The 14,500-nt window shown below is 40.8% G+C and overlaps 2 protein-coding genes across 5 annotated transcripts in view; one reads left to right on the forward strand and one right to left on the reverse strand.

Annotated features, from left to right (window-relative positions):
• Positions 1-2,711: 2,711 nt before the first annotated feature.
• insm1b (insulinoma-associated 1b) lies at positions 2,712-5,462 on the forward strand. The gene has a single exon (XM_051132661.1). The coding sequence runs from the start codon at positions 3,399-3,401 to the stop codon at positions 4,746-4,748; it is 1,350 nt and encodes a 449-aa protein (XP_050988618.1). The 5' UTR covers positions 2,712-3,398; the 3' UTR covers positions 4,749-5,462.
• Positions 5,463-7,438: 1,976 nt separating this feature from the next.
• The window catches only part of ralgapa2 (Ral GTPase activating protein catalytic subunit alpha 2), a 182,486-nt gene continuing 175,424 nt past the window's right edge, over positions 7,439-14,500 (reverse strand). For 3 of the 4 annotated variants that reach the window (XM_051132677.1, XM_051132675.1, XM_051132674.1), the window contains one exon: positions 7,439-9,520. In XM_051132677.1, coding sequence (XP_050988634.1) covers positions 9,363-9,520 — 158 coding nt within the window. In that variant the 3' untranslated portion in view covers positions 7,439-9,362. Of the gene's footprint in view, positions 9,521-11,961; positions 11,999-14,500 lie in introns of all 4 variants that reach the window. The other variant, XM_051132678.1, reaches the window with a different exon arrangement.

Below are 14,500 nucleotides of genomic sequence, written 5' to 3' on the forward strand. Positions count from 1 at the left end.
TGATGGCAGCTAACGAGCTGTGTGTCAATGTTGGAAATGCTTTGTTTGGGAAACGCGACATTCAGCATTCTTAACACGGCCTCGTTTATTTGTGTGCCTGTGTGAGCGTCCGCGCGGGCATAATTGCATGTTGCATGTGCATGCCAACGAGCGCTTGACGCTCTTCTCGCATCCTCTTTATTTAGTGTCAATGCGGTCAAGAAATCCGAGCTTCTACACTTTTAAAAAAGACCTTTAATAACAACGATGGGACTTGTGCATTGCACACGTATCTTCTGATTATTAAAATGTTTGTCACACTAAGCACAAAAATGGTTCTTTTGAGAACTGTTGACAGAAAGGTTCTTTTTGGAACCCAAAATGGTTCTTCATGGCATTGTTACAAAAATACAACTTTTGGAAGCATAACAGCAGTTTGTGAAGCAAAAGGCTGCTTTCAGAACCATGGACAGCAGCCATTGAGTCCCAGCGTTTTCAGCACTTAGTTGCCTTTAGCTTTGCTTCAGAAAATGTTTCATTCACGGTTTCATTTTGGTAATATGGATATCATATTCCTACACCAGCTCAAATGTATGCACATATGCTCCATGTATCATGACATATTAACAGACTTTGCTTATCCTTGCTATAGAATATATGAGATGTCTTTAATCAAGCCAGAAATGGCATTTTCTTATTCAAAGAGACCTTCGGAAACATTGGAAGGTTTAGAGAAAACAAAATAATCACGAATGGCGTGGCTGGAGCAATAGCATGTGCCAGCCTGTAGGAGGCGCAGTGCAGACCCTTACCACACATTGCTTAAACATTTTAAACCCTAGTGCTGTCATTAAACATTTAGATTTGATCTTTATTAGGGTGTTCAAGTCTGTTTAGGGAATTGATATCTCTTTGCACGACTACTTATGTTATTTTTAAACTCTACAACTCAGAGTGCTCACACAGATGTAATAAAGCCTGCTCTAGTTTACGTTTTATTTTTGGCATTAAACCACTGAGCTTGTAAACAGCTATGGCATTCGTTACGATGCCCACATTTGTCTTGTTATGTGTTTAGAGTAATATGTTGATGAGTCTTTACTGTGGTCTTATTGAGAGGGGGGCTCGTGGCCAGTAGGGGAGGGGTGCGCGCCGGCCGAGCAGCTGTATGCAAATGAGACGCGACAAGCACGCGCCACACAGCAAACACGCGCACATACGGCCGGTGCGCACGCACACAATCTCATTAAAATGCCATCGAAGTGCATTGTGCTGGGTAAGACCTAGACAAACAAACTTCACAGAATGTTAACACAGAGCAAAACATGTTCCGATAAAGGGAAAATGAGTGAAGCGTCTGAACTTAAGATGAACTGAAATGTTAGATGAGCGCAAATCCAGTTAGGTGCAGATGCATGATTTAAGCAGAACTTTTGGGAACTTTTGGATGGCGCAGAGCAACTAGCATGTTATAAATTAGAAACATTCGAGTCTTGCGTGTTGCGTTAAACTCCGCTAGTCTTGTAATATTTGTGAAACTGCAGGGGAGAATGGTGGCAGGCGCATATCTCAATGCTTGAGCAATTATTTGACTCGGTCATACAGCAGCTTTATGCTAATGAGGGGCACAATAGATGAATGCAAACCCGTGCAACACGTCTGTCCAATTATGCGCGCAAAAGAGAATTTAAAGCAACTGTTTCACAGAGTAAAAATAAGACCGTTTGGTGTTGTGATCCTAAATCTTTACAGTTAAAATCTGCCATAGAGCTTTCCATACTATGCATTTGCTGAAATATAGTAAACTAACTTACTGAAAAGAGTCCTCGAATCATTTGGAATTCAGTGTTTCATTTCTAACTAAGATGATCTTTTTTACTGTGTTTATGTGTAAAAATACACCAAGGATCAATTTATTAGTAAAGTAAAGGAACAAATTTTGTAGTCTGAAGAGCTTCAGAGAAGTGAACACTTTAGTGTGTGTTTTCAACTAGGCTGTTGTAGTTCGTTATACTTGCAAAAAATGCGTGTAGCGCTGCAATGGAAAGCGTTAAATAAAACGTTCTGGCAAAAGCTTCAGTGTCTGAAGTTGTCAGCGGTCAGGGTGGTTTGAAGAAATGCAATGATGGCTGACCCCTGGCTTGACCTCGAGGTCAGTGCTCATCTTTGATTGCGTCCAGCACGCGTCTCTCTTTTGGCCAGATTGCTCGTGTATCCCTGTAGAGGTCGATTTGCTTTTCAAAGGCAAAAAAGCCTGTGACGGCTGGCCAGACGCGGCCATTGTGTTGAGAGATGAGGGCTTCTTCTGATGACTTATGCATGCGTTAGCCAGCTGATTTATACTGCCCTCAGACAGACGCGTGGCATTACAAATCTCTCTAATGTCCAGATTTGCAAACACAGGAAGCGCTTTGGACATATTTAGCATGTTCGTGTTTCATACGGGCTAATTAATAACCCGCAATGTGTAATTACTTTGTGGAGCACCTTGGAAATACACAGTGTATATTTAAGCATAAGATATTTACACGAAATACGCATGAAACGTAAACTTTAAACTGCAAACATGGACGACACACACACAAAACAATTCCCCCACTCAAACTGTTATTTTTTTCGAAGATTAATTTATTTTGCACGATATATTACAAAATGACTACAAAATAAATCGTCCTCTTCTTGTCTACTTTCACTTCAGCTTGTGCAATAACTTGCATTTTGTACTTTAACTTTTGGCTCTTATGATAAATTGTTGAACGAATGCAATTCTACTCACTTCTGCATTTAACGTATGTAAAAAGTATTCTAAAAACTACGATTTATTGAATTAGATTAAATGCAAATCGAAAACTACATATTCTGCTGTCCATATTGTCCCGAAATAATTTCATGTTGAATTAAAATTTTAGGCGTTCTAAACGTATAATACAGAGAAATGCATGAAGATTTAAGTGAAGACATTCCCCCTCACAGGTCTAAACTAAGCATTCGGAAAGAACTTTCTTTGTTGTCGGTCATTTGAAATTCTGATGATGACGACGATGATGGCAGTGAGTGACATTTCCTTGTGTGCCCTATAGCCGCGGCACGCGCTCCTCTCTATACATCTCCATCAGACCGTGAATAGGGAGCAGCGCGCATTACTACAATAAAGGCCAGGTACATCTGCTCTGTAGCGCCCGGTCCGAGTCTCTCAGCCCTCCCACGGGCAATTCCACAGAGATCCTCGCTCGCTCCTGATTGGATGAGGATGGAGCGACGAGGGGCGAGAACAATAACATCATTCCAGCTTAAAAAGAGTGCAGCTATGCGTTGAGGAGCAAAAGCATCTCTCAGAGGGAGGGAGGCGGACGGCGCGTTTGTGGCTCTGGATCTCGTCTTGTTGTGCCTTGTCATCCTCGCCTCATCCATCCGCCGACATGCCCAAAGGATTCCTGGTGAAAAGGAACAAGAAAGCAGCGCTCGTTTCGTACCGGATACGCTCGGATGAGGACGGAGGAGCCGCTCCAGAATGTCGGATCGCGCAGATTGCGTCGTCTCCACCCGCGCCCAGCGCCTCCAAGCCGGACAGCATCACCTCGGCGTTCCCGTCGGACGGAGCGGAGGCGCCGGTGCCGGTCCACAGCGCCAAGCCGGTGCAGTTCGGCAACCCGGAGACAGTGTACCAAGCCCTGTACAGCCCCACCCGGCCCATCAGCAAGGAGCACGACAGGAAATATTTCGAGAGGAGTCTCAATCTCGGCTCGCCCGTCTCTGCCGAGTCGTTCCCGACTCCCGCCTCTCTCACCAGCCTGGACCATCATCATCTTCTGTTCGCGCCGGTCGACTTGAAAATCGGCACCAGCAACAGCAACCGGAGCGGCACGGCGCCCGCCATCCGAACCGGCGCCAAAAGACCTTCCTCTGACGCCGCCGAGCAGCGTAAAAGCAGCAAAAGCGCCAAGAAACCCAAAGCCATACGCAAACTCAACTTCGAGGACGAGGTGACCACGTCCCCGGTGCTGGGCCTGAAAATCAAAGAGGGGCCCGTGGAGCTGAAGCCCCGAGCGGCCTCGGGCAGCACCAACAAGCCCCTGGGGGAGTTCATCTGCCAGCTTTGCAAAGAAGAATACTCGGACCCGTTCTCTCTGGCACAGCACAAGTGCTCTCGCATAGTGCGGGTGGAGTACAGGTGTCCCGAGTGCGAGAAGGTCTTCAGCTGTCCGGCAAATCTGGCCTCCCACCGGCGTTGGCACAAACCGCGCGTGCCGAGCGCGCCCAAACAAGCCCTCCAGCCCGCCAAACCTTTCCCCGAGGAGTTCCCATGCAGCGACAGAGACTCCCCGAGTCCGGGTCTGTCAGAATCCGGCTCCGACGACGGGCTCTATGACTGCCAGCACTGCGGGAAGAGATTCAAGCGCCAAGCCTACCTGAGGAAGCACATCCTGGGACACCAAGCGCAAATCCAAAATCAAATCCTCGGAGAGGCTTTCCGCACCGCAGAGAGCCCCGACATCGTGCCCTCGGAGGACAGCCAAAGCCCGGGTCCGCTCAATCTAAGCCCCGCGGACTGTATCGCGTGTCCCGCTTGCGGAGAGAAGCTGCCCAACCGGGCGAGCCTGGAGCGACACCTGCGCCTCCTGCACGACGACTCCCAGGCGTTTCCCTGCAAGTTCTGCCCCGCCACTTTCTACAGCTCGCCGGGTCTCACTAGGCACATCAACAAATGCCACCCCACCGAAAACAGGCAAGTCATCCTTCTCCAGATGCCCGTGCGCAACGCCTGCTGAAGACGAACCCACACCGATCCGTCCTTTTAGAACGATCTATTTTCTTCATCCAATCCCTCGCTAGAAAAGTCTGGAGAAAAGTATTAGTTTGGTCCTTACAAAGGTATTTTTCTAGAACCCTTGCACACATGGTAATGTAATAGCTCCTAGACCTAAGATATGTTCATGTACCTCTGCCTTGAATTCACATGCTGTGCGTTTCACGTCTGTAGCTTTAATCTAGTATGTGAATTACGGGACTGAAATGTTCTCTCTCTCTCTCTTCGTACTGAAAACTACAACAACAAATCTTGAAAAGTTTCCCTTTAGTAGCCAGAAATGCCTTTAGAGAAATACATCAAACTACTGCCTTAAGAACTCTTAAGTGTAATGATTTTTTTTTTTTTGAGTGTCGGCACACAATTACAGCTTACTATCATGATGTAAAATTATTGTAATATGTTTATTCGTAATATTTTATTTATTTATGTATTTATTTATTTTCAATGGCTTTGTATAAATTATTGTGTGACTTTTCTCCTGTGTCACATGTTGCAGTCGAATCGTTGTGTCGAGATCATCTTGTCTTGGGTTTTGTGCGCTCCCTTGAAACGTGAAGCTCTTATAGATGCAATCTTTTTCTACGTATACAGCTTATTTTCCTAAATGTTTGCTACCTAGCGCTTTATATGTGCGTCCGTGTTGTCTACTCAAATAAAATATTTTCAAAATGAAGCAGCTTTTTGTTCGTGCATATTTGCCACCCATACCTACAATAGTTTATTCCTATTAATATAGGAAGTTATTATTGCTCAATATGAACTGTTAATGGACTTTAAACACACTTTAACTATGGGCACATTACTGGAATTCCAAGAGCCTGTTATTCATACACACATAACAGTTCCATGACGTTAAGAACAAAGTAGAGGTGTAAAAGTGTTTTTGCAGTCTACTTCAGTACTGCAGAGTTAATGTGTGGCCTGACTAACTGTTAGTGCAGCTACAATGTGTCTTTCCACAGGTGTCAAACGCTCAGATGATATACAGTAAAACAGTCAGCCAACCTCTGGCAATTAACACCTTTACAGTTTCTATTCCAAACCCTTTTCCATGCTTTAAACAGCAAAAGTACTGATTTTAAATGGGTCAGGTCATTCCGAAGTCACTACGTAAGCTCTGCTTGATCAATGAAATAATGCAGTTGGCCCACTGTAAATTCAGCTGAAATCATTTAAAGGGTGACAACTGCCTTTGTAATAATGAACTCAGAAATGCACAAGGGCATCAACCCCGTAATGCATTTCAGCACAGGCATTATTGATTCTGAGCTGAGACAGATCCATTTTTTCTATTTGTGCCTGCTTCATCAGTTTTTTTTTTTACCATGACATCTCTAAAGATGCAACTAATGCATCTTGTGCTCCATTTACTAAAGAATCAATATATCATTGTATAGTATAAAATAAGCTCACACAAATTAAACAATGAAGGAGTTATCAAGGTGAAGTTTGCAAAATGAACATCTGATTGTTTAAACTAATGAATCCTCTGTGCACATTATTCAAAGTTCACACATGAAGGCTGTCATCTGTTTCTCACTAATGATTTCACTCTTAATTCATTTTATGCAGAACTGTTATTTTTATGCATATTGAGAGTGCAACTGGCAAGAAAATGGGAAAAAAAAAAAAATCATACATTTTGTTTTGGTCAGACACACACATGGACGCACACGCACACGCACACAGTCAGTAATTAAATGTGAGTGTGCTGGAGGCCACCTGCATGAGCTGTAGGTGTTGGAGCGTGTGCACCTGTACTCCGGTGAGGGACGCGTCTGTGCTCATGGAGCAGCAGGGGAGACAGATGGGAGGGGGGTCAGGTTACCCTCAATATTCCCTCAGCTCCAGCAACAGAACAACCTCTAACCCCGAGCATCACTTCCACCCACTCACTTCAACACACAATATGGCCATGCATTCTCTCACAAGAGCACAGAGTCATGGATGATTTCAGGCACAAATACAGTACAACACTTCGTCACACAGCTTCTCCAGGTCAGAAGCAGGAAACGAAGAGGTCAAAAACAATGTCATATTTCATGCATAAAACACAGGGTTTCAATAATCACAAAATGACTCCAATGACTCATTTTATGTTCCACAGGAGAAAAATAACTCATACAGGTTTGGGACAACATGAGGGATAGTAAACAATTTTATTAATTTAAAATTTAGAATTGTATTTATTTTTATTTTTTTTTGAGTGAGCTACCTCTTTAAAGAGGAGATGTGAGTAGTTGACAAACAATTTATCAGTTTAATTTAATCTCAAAATATCTATTTACTTAAGGTTTTCCACCATTTTTAACCACCCTTTTTCAAGTTTACTAAAAATCATTTTTTTAAAGTTGTAATTAAAACAAATATTATTGGGAAAAATAATATTTTAGACTTTATACTTCAGAATTTCATGTTTAATCCAATGCCAAATTACTTGTAAAACTTACTAGCAAGTATTTCAGAGTGAAAACACTTTCCTGCACCAGGAATGTCCCAGCGTGACATTTTTTGGTAGAAATGTACCAGCAATCTCAGTTGTTAAATTCATTAATTCAAATTCAGTTTAAATGGAATATAAAATTGCAAGACAAAGCAAAAACTCATGAATAATGAAACACTGAATAAAACAGGCAGAACAAATGCATATAAACATGAACTTCAAATCGATTTAATGAAATGTTTCGATTTCTTCACATTTCTAGTAAAGATAAAGCGATTACTTTTTCTATTAAAAACAGTCTGATATGTTAACAAGTCATGACGAAATCTTCAAGCTTCCTTATCTTCAATGTCTTATACAAAGATTATATTACAGGCATTAATATATTTATATCCTTCAGAATTTAGAACATTCAAAGAAAAAAATAAAAATAAAAGAGAGAGACACAATATACAAGGCTACCAACAAAGTCTACAATGAACATCATCAAACAAAAGTTAGGCCAGTTGCAGTATTTTCAACCCTGAGCCCCTTTCAAATCGGCATCGTCCCAATTGAGATCCGGGGTGGAATCTGGGCTGTGGGTTTGCATACATTCGTCAGCGTTTTTCATTCAGAGCAGACTCAAAGAGCACGGAACTCAGCGTTCGGAAGAGAGAAAAAGTATCAGGCGAAGCGAAACAACAAAGACGAGTGTACAAGTAAGGCAAAGTAGTGCAACATGTGTCCTGTTGCAGCCTGGGCGGAGCCTGCGGCATGTGTAACACCTGGCCTCCATGGCAACCAGGCCGGGTCTCTACGGGAACAGAGAGGGGGCGGCAGGGCGTTGGCAGGAAAGAGAGAGAGAGAGTGAAGCGCTGGCATGCTGCTGGTACGGTAAAGGGCACTCGGAGAGGCACGCGGGAATCGGGGAAGCAGGTGGAAAAGAACCCCCATCCAGCATCTAATCAGACAGAAGCAGCTCTCACAAAACGCAGACAATCTCATTCAATTTACTCCAGTGAAATGTAAGACTCGTCGGGAAAACATGCTGCTCTCCACGTGGGAAGTGTGGGATCAATTAAAACACAAAGAAAACAGCAAAACTCGGAAAATCCGGACAGGTATTACACAGGCACTGTGAACGGCTCCCTTCACACACACCCAGTGCAGGCGTTCAGCTTCACCTGAGGAGCTGGAGGCTTCTCCTCCGTTTAGTCAGGTATAGTACGATGGCAGATATATTTTTCCGTATATATACACAACATGAAACAAATATATATATATATATATATATATATGTATATATTATCATCAAATCAAATCAAAATGAAAGCAATGTACATCGAACACAGAGGGAAGAACGGAACAATCATCAACCTACGGAATCTTCACCAATGAGCGAGTGCAAAAACATTGGAATGTTGGAGTAGATTTACAGGAACGGAACATGTTCAAATCACAAATTAAGAAGCACACATTCATGCTACACCTGGACAGAATTACAAACATGAGCCTTTTACCATTCTGCATGTTGCATAAATCAGTTCTATAAAATAAATGAGTTGCTTAAAAGTTAATCATAAGAACAAAAGAAGACGAGTGATTTCATCGCAGTCTGTTGTACTTCAAACGTCACTGATTACGCTATTAAAGTAAAAGCAGATTCGCTCTTTTTTGGATGATTCAAGAGTGTCAGTATTTTCTCAGACTGGCCCAAAGCGTGTCTCAGTGCTGGGACGGGACAGGAAAAAAAAAAAAAAAAAGAAGAAGTCTGGCCCATTTGCATCAATGATTCAGTTTTCAGTGTTTGACATGAAGAAAAGCTCAAGAGAACCTGACCATGTGAGTATTAAAAACTAGCTAAAGCCTCAGGGTTTTTGAAATGTTTCGTACGATTCATTTCCTAGGAAAATTAGGGACAGGTGCAGTTGCGTAAATGCAATCCAAATGGAGCATTCACATTTGCTTCAGCATTAATTCAGTTTCTTTCTTCACGACGTAATTTTGCGGCAGCAGTTGCATCTTTACTGCTACTCGGCTTCAAAACAAAACAAACAAAAAAAACAACAGGTGGGAAACATTACAGTCACATAATACATTCATCCACACAGTTTAAAGACAATGCAGTCTGACGGCCAGAGGAAGTGTTCAGTTGGAGGACTTGCTGATGGCGCTGGCTGAGCGGCGGAGCTTTCCGGAAACCCGGTTCTTAGAGGCGCGCGGTATAGTGGGCGAGACCTGGTCGCCGGAGTCGTTGGTTGTCACAGTAACACTGAGGTCAGCGCTCGTGCTGCAGCTGAGGGAACCTGGGAAATGAGGACATATTACACGCAGAGTGAAGAATACGCAGAGATGATATTAATAAGCTTGCTTTCAAACTGAGAGCATGCCATTACTGAAGCAGAAAACCTCCTCTGATAGAGACGGATGTGAATGAAGATAAAGTAAAAAAAAAAAAAAAAAAAAAAAAAAAAAAAAAGCTGAGAACTCAAAATTAGCCCTTAACCATTTGACTGGTAATTGCTGCAACTGTCATTCTACAAAGCACTTCCACTTTGCTGCAGAGAAAAAAAAAGGCCATGGAATGAGAGAAAAGAAGAAATGCAAAATATGGATTCTGCTGGCGATCGGAGATACTGGGTACTCAAGAAAGCATCTAAATTAAACAAGCTTCCTGCTTTGTCAAGATGGCATCTGCTTGGCTATTTTCTTTTTTCCTTTCGACCGTTTTCTTTTTTTTTTTTACGGGCATCTCAAGTTTCTGCGAGCAGATGGTGTGGGGAACATGCGCTCATTGGAGAGGACCTCCACTCCAGGGCTTCTTTGAAAGAGGGGGAGGAGAGTGGAGAACAACAGTCTCAGCATGTGAAAGGAGTCGGGAGGAGTGAACGAGCGCGGGGTGGTGTCCGTTCCACACGTCCGCAGAGACCATCTCAGGAGGACTCGGGATGCCAGCAGAGAGCATACGCGCTGATACCCACAGGTCCATCCGTCCTCTCTAATGCTGACTGAACTATCTATCGTGCGAGGGATTTCTGTCATTTATTGATCCTAGAGATGACTAGCCATCTTACGTTTCCACACTGAAGCTGAGCCGGGGTGAAAAGCGTAAAGATCCAGAAGTGCTCGTCATCACAGTGATTGACTAACCACCTGATCATCTGATTTCATTTAGCCCCGGTGAGGCATGTGAATCAAATCAATCATGCAGACCCTGGGAATTTATTTGTTTTTTTTTTAGCAACTCTCATGTGTTATGTCGTGAAGTGCAAAAATAATAATACAAAAAGGGTGCATTGCGTTTCTTGTGAAGAGAAAAGCGTGAGAATAATGTTACATGGGGCCAAACACAAAATAACTATAAATATGTATATACATACACACACTACCACTCAAAAGTTTGGGATCAGTAAGACTTGTAATGTTTTTTAAGTAAGTCTCTTATGCTCATCAAGACTGCATTAATTTGATCAAAAATACAGAAAAAAAAACCAATAATACTGCAAAATGTTATTACAATACAAAATAATGGTTTTTATTTTAATATACTTTAAAATGTAATTTATTCCTGTGATGCAAAGCTGAATTTTCATCAGCTGTTACTGCAATCTTAAGCGTCACATGGTCCTTCAGAAATCATTCTAATAAGCTGATTTATTATTGGAATTATCAATGTTAAATGTTATCAATGTTATCAATCAACAGTTATGCTGCCAAATATTTTTTTTGGAACCTGTGATTCTTTTTTTCAGGCATTTATTCAAAATTGAAATCTTTTCTAACAACGTAAATAAACGTAAACAACATATACTATCACTTTTTATTAATTTAACACATCCTTGGTGAATAAAAGTATTAATTTCTTCTTCTTCTTCTTCTTCAAAAAAAAAAAAAAAATTAAAAAATTAAAGAATAAAAATGTACTGACTCCAAACTTTTGAACAGTAGTGTGTATTGTTACAAAATATGTCTATTTTAAATAAATGCTGTTCTTTTTAACTTTTTATTCATCAAAGAAGCCTGAAAAAATGATCAAACCTTTTAAAAATAAAACTGAACAAATTCAGTTTAATATTTCCAGACTTTTTACTGGTAGTGTATATATACCAAATTTAGAACTTTACAGTGAAATTTAGTGCTAGATAGTCAAGTCAAATTCATGACTAACAATCTATAATCAAGGTTACAACAATTCATCACAAACTACATGCTCAGAATTTATACAATTATTTCTTGTTTGGCCTTTAAAAAAAAAAAAATTATATATATACATATGTATGTATGTATATATGTATATGTATATATGTATGTATGTTTAAAGTAAGTGGCCCTCATTCCCATTGGCTCCCTGCAGCAATCCAAACAAAAGCGTAAGTGACAAAGACATTTTCCAGTAGGGCAGGTGTTAGTGTCAGATGTGGCCTCAGGCAAACAGACACACGCCAAAGGACAAAGCAACAGGAGAAAAGAGGGGAAAAAGAGAGAATAAAGCAGAGACATGCAGGAGAGGAGGATGGAGACCCATTCATGCTGCTACTGTGTTACGATTACTCCGGCGGCGTCCATAATCAGAGTGCGCTCAGAACAGCCAGCCCCAATGCAACTCTGCCTCTGTGTTCCTTAAAAAGCTCCGAGCAGACGCAGCTCATTAGTGGAAATAAAGAGGGGAAGATGAGTAGACGAGCCGGGGAAAGGGGAGGGGTCTCTGTGACAGAACGCAAGCTTCCGTTCAGACCGAGACTCTTACCTTCCGTTACTGTACTGACACCTGTAACACACTTAATCTATAGAGGGAGAAAAGACAATAGAGCAACACGTAAGCGGCACACCGTCACGGGGGATGTCAAAGAGTGACTGTGTGTGTGTGTGTGTTTGTGACAGAGAGAATGAGAACGCTGTTGGAAATATGGGTGTTAGATGTTAATCCTGAGGGGTGAAGGAAGGACAACACAAAGAAATGTTAAAATACACAACATACAGTGATCATGACAGATTGTGGATGTTAGGACAAGGAGATGGTGAATCACATTTCTATTCACACTGGCCCACTTCACTTCTTCTTTGTGCTTTCTGAGAATGAAAGAGTGTTTAACACAGGGAACAGAACAGAAAAGCAGTGGGATGCAAAACACACAAACCTGTGATTTAATAGTTCTTTTTCGAAAGGTTTTCACAATATGTGCATTAAACTTGTGTTACATAATTGAAATGACTTTGGTCCAAACCAGAGCATGAGGCCCTGAGTGAGGTTATTTCTGAACGAAAGTGATCATTTGGTGTTTGTGCTGGAATAATGGTCACAACAGTGCACGGTGATATTTTGTATTAGCGAGAGTGTAAATAATTTTTGTGAAAAGCCACTGGCCTACATACCTGTACATGTTTAATGACACACACTAGTCTGTTATATTTCAGAGAAGCTCTAGTCTACCAACTATGATATTAAACAAAAACATTGTCAATACTCAAGTCAATTACATGACTAAATGGCACTGAATCCTGCATGGATACAACCATTAATATCTGTTCACATACTTACATGTAGTTGAGCCTGACCTACATAGACAGCATTTTAAAACACTTATTTTAAAAATTCCAAATTTCAAAAATGTAATTTGGCTTTTGACTTGCGCGAAGAAGGGTTTTGCAAATAATGCATTTGCAGAAAAACTCCTCCATGCGCATCAAAAAAGTCATCTGACTTTGTGCTATGGGACGGCATAATCTGACTAACCAGCGGACCGATCTTGTTGCACAGCATCTGAAATGTTGTTATGGTCATTTTTAAATGCCCTTTAAAGTATTTCTGTGTAAATGCATCTCAGTGTTCTCCTACTTTTATTAGCATTATTTAATGCCAATTTATCTGGAAGTGATGATTTTGTTCTGAAGGCCAAGCACTTGGCTAAGTTCTAATGGGAGAAATTACAGATGTGGTAATTGCAATCATTGTGAGAATATGGTCAAGAAAAATATTTTTATTGATGTAACATCAGGCCGTGAGTTTAAGGCAAATTCATTTATCAATTGCAATACTTCATTTATGGCATATAGGTTGAAGTGTCCATGTGACTGTTTTTACATAGGGATGACTAAAAGAAAATTTAATTTGAGAATAGCTGAACATAAAAATGCTATATGCAACTGTAATCCTCAATATCCTATGGCTTTACATTATAGAGATAAAAATCATGGTAACCCCAGTACAATAAAAATAGTGGGTACAGAGCATGTTCCAAAGTCAACAAGGAGAGGAGATAAGATAAAATGGCTACAACAGAGAGAGTTCCACGTTTAAATGGAGAATTGGTATTTTTTTTCTTTTTTGTAACTTTTTTTTTAATGTTTGTAATAGATGTGATTTTTTTCTTGGATTTATGTTGTGTTTCATGAGATTACTTAGATTTGCATTGAAATAATATGAATGTGATTAGTAATTCTCTCGTTGTTGTTTTAATACCTGTTCAGGTGAGTAAGTCATGTGACAAACTGTTTGCTTAAATGAACTCTGAGTGTGTTTGTAAATTGACACCCTGGTGAAGGCGAGTTAGCTGCAATGCATTGGTGCGCAAATTGGGCATTTTTAAAACTTTAAAGCCAAGTAAATAAAGGCTTTTTATATTTTTCACATTATTGGAGTGCCTTGGACTTCTCTTTGATTTGCTGGATGGAAACGGTGCTTATTCGCAAATGTTTATGCAATATCCCAATTTTGTGCATTGAGTTAAATTTGCTATAGACACACTCTCAACACAAAGGCTGCTCCAAACGGATGGAAGCAATATTATGCTGTCATTCACAATTCACTGCCATTCAAAAGTTTAGGGTCTTTAAAAAGCCTCTTGTGCTTTTGGAATATATGACAACTGTGATACTGTTCTTTTTCTAGATTCTAGATACTTTAATGAAAAGAGCAGCATTTATTTTGAATTGAAATCTTTTGTAACACTTTAAACTTACTGTCACATTTGATAAATGCATATCTGCTGAATTAAAAAAAAAAAAAAAAACTTTCCATTCAGCTTAGGATGTTGTTTTGGAAGGTACCTGCTTATGTTTAAACTAGGCTTTGGAACTGAGCTAATAATTTTTAATAATGAAATCTTCATCACTGCACTATAACATGGTTAAAAGAAACCACTGTGGAAAAACAAGGAGGAAAGTCGATGTTCTGAATTCACTGTCATAAAACAGGGAACATGCAGGGTGTATTGAAATGGGGAAGAAAGAGAGACAGAGACAGGTTTGTGTAACAGACGTGTGGGGCCACATGCCTAATGGAGGAA

This window comes from Labeo rohita, chromosome 17 (genome assembly GCF_022985175.1).
Source record: "Labeo rohita strain BAU-BD-2019 chromosome 17, IGBB_LRoh.1.0, whole genome shotgun sequence".
Taxonomy (NCBI): Eukaryota; Metazoa; Chordata; class Actinopteri; order Cypriniformes; family Cyprinidae; genus Labeo; species Labeo rohita.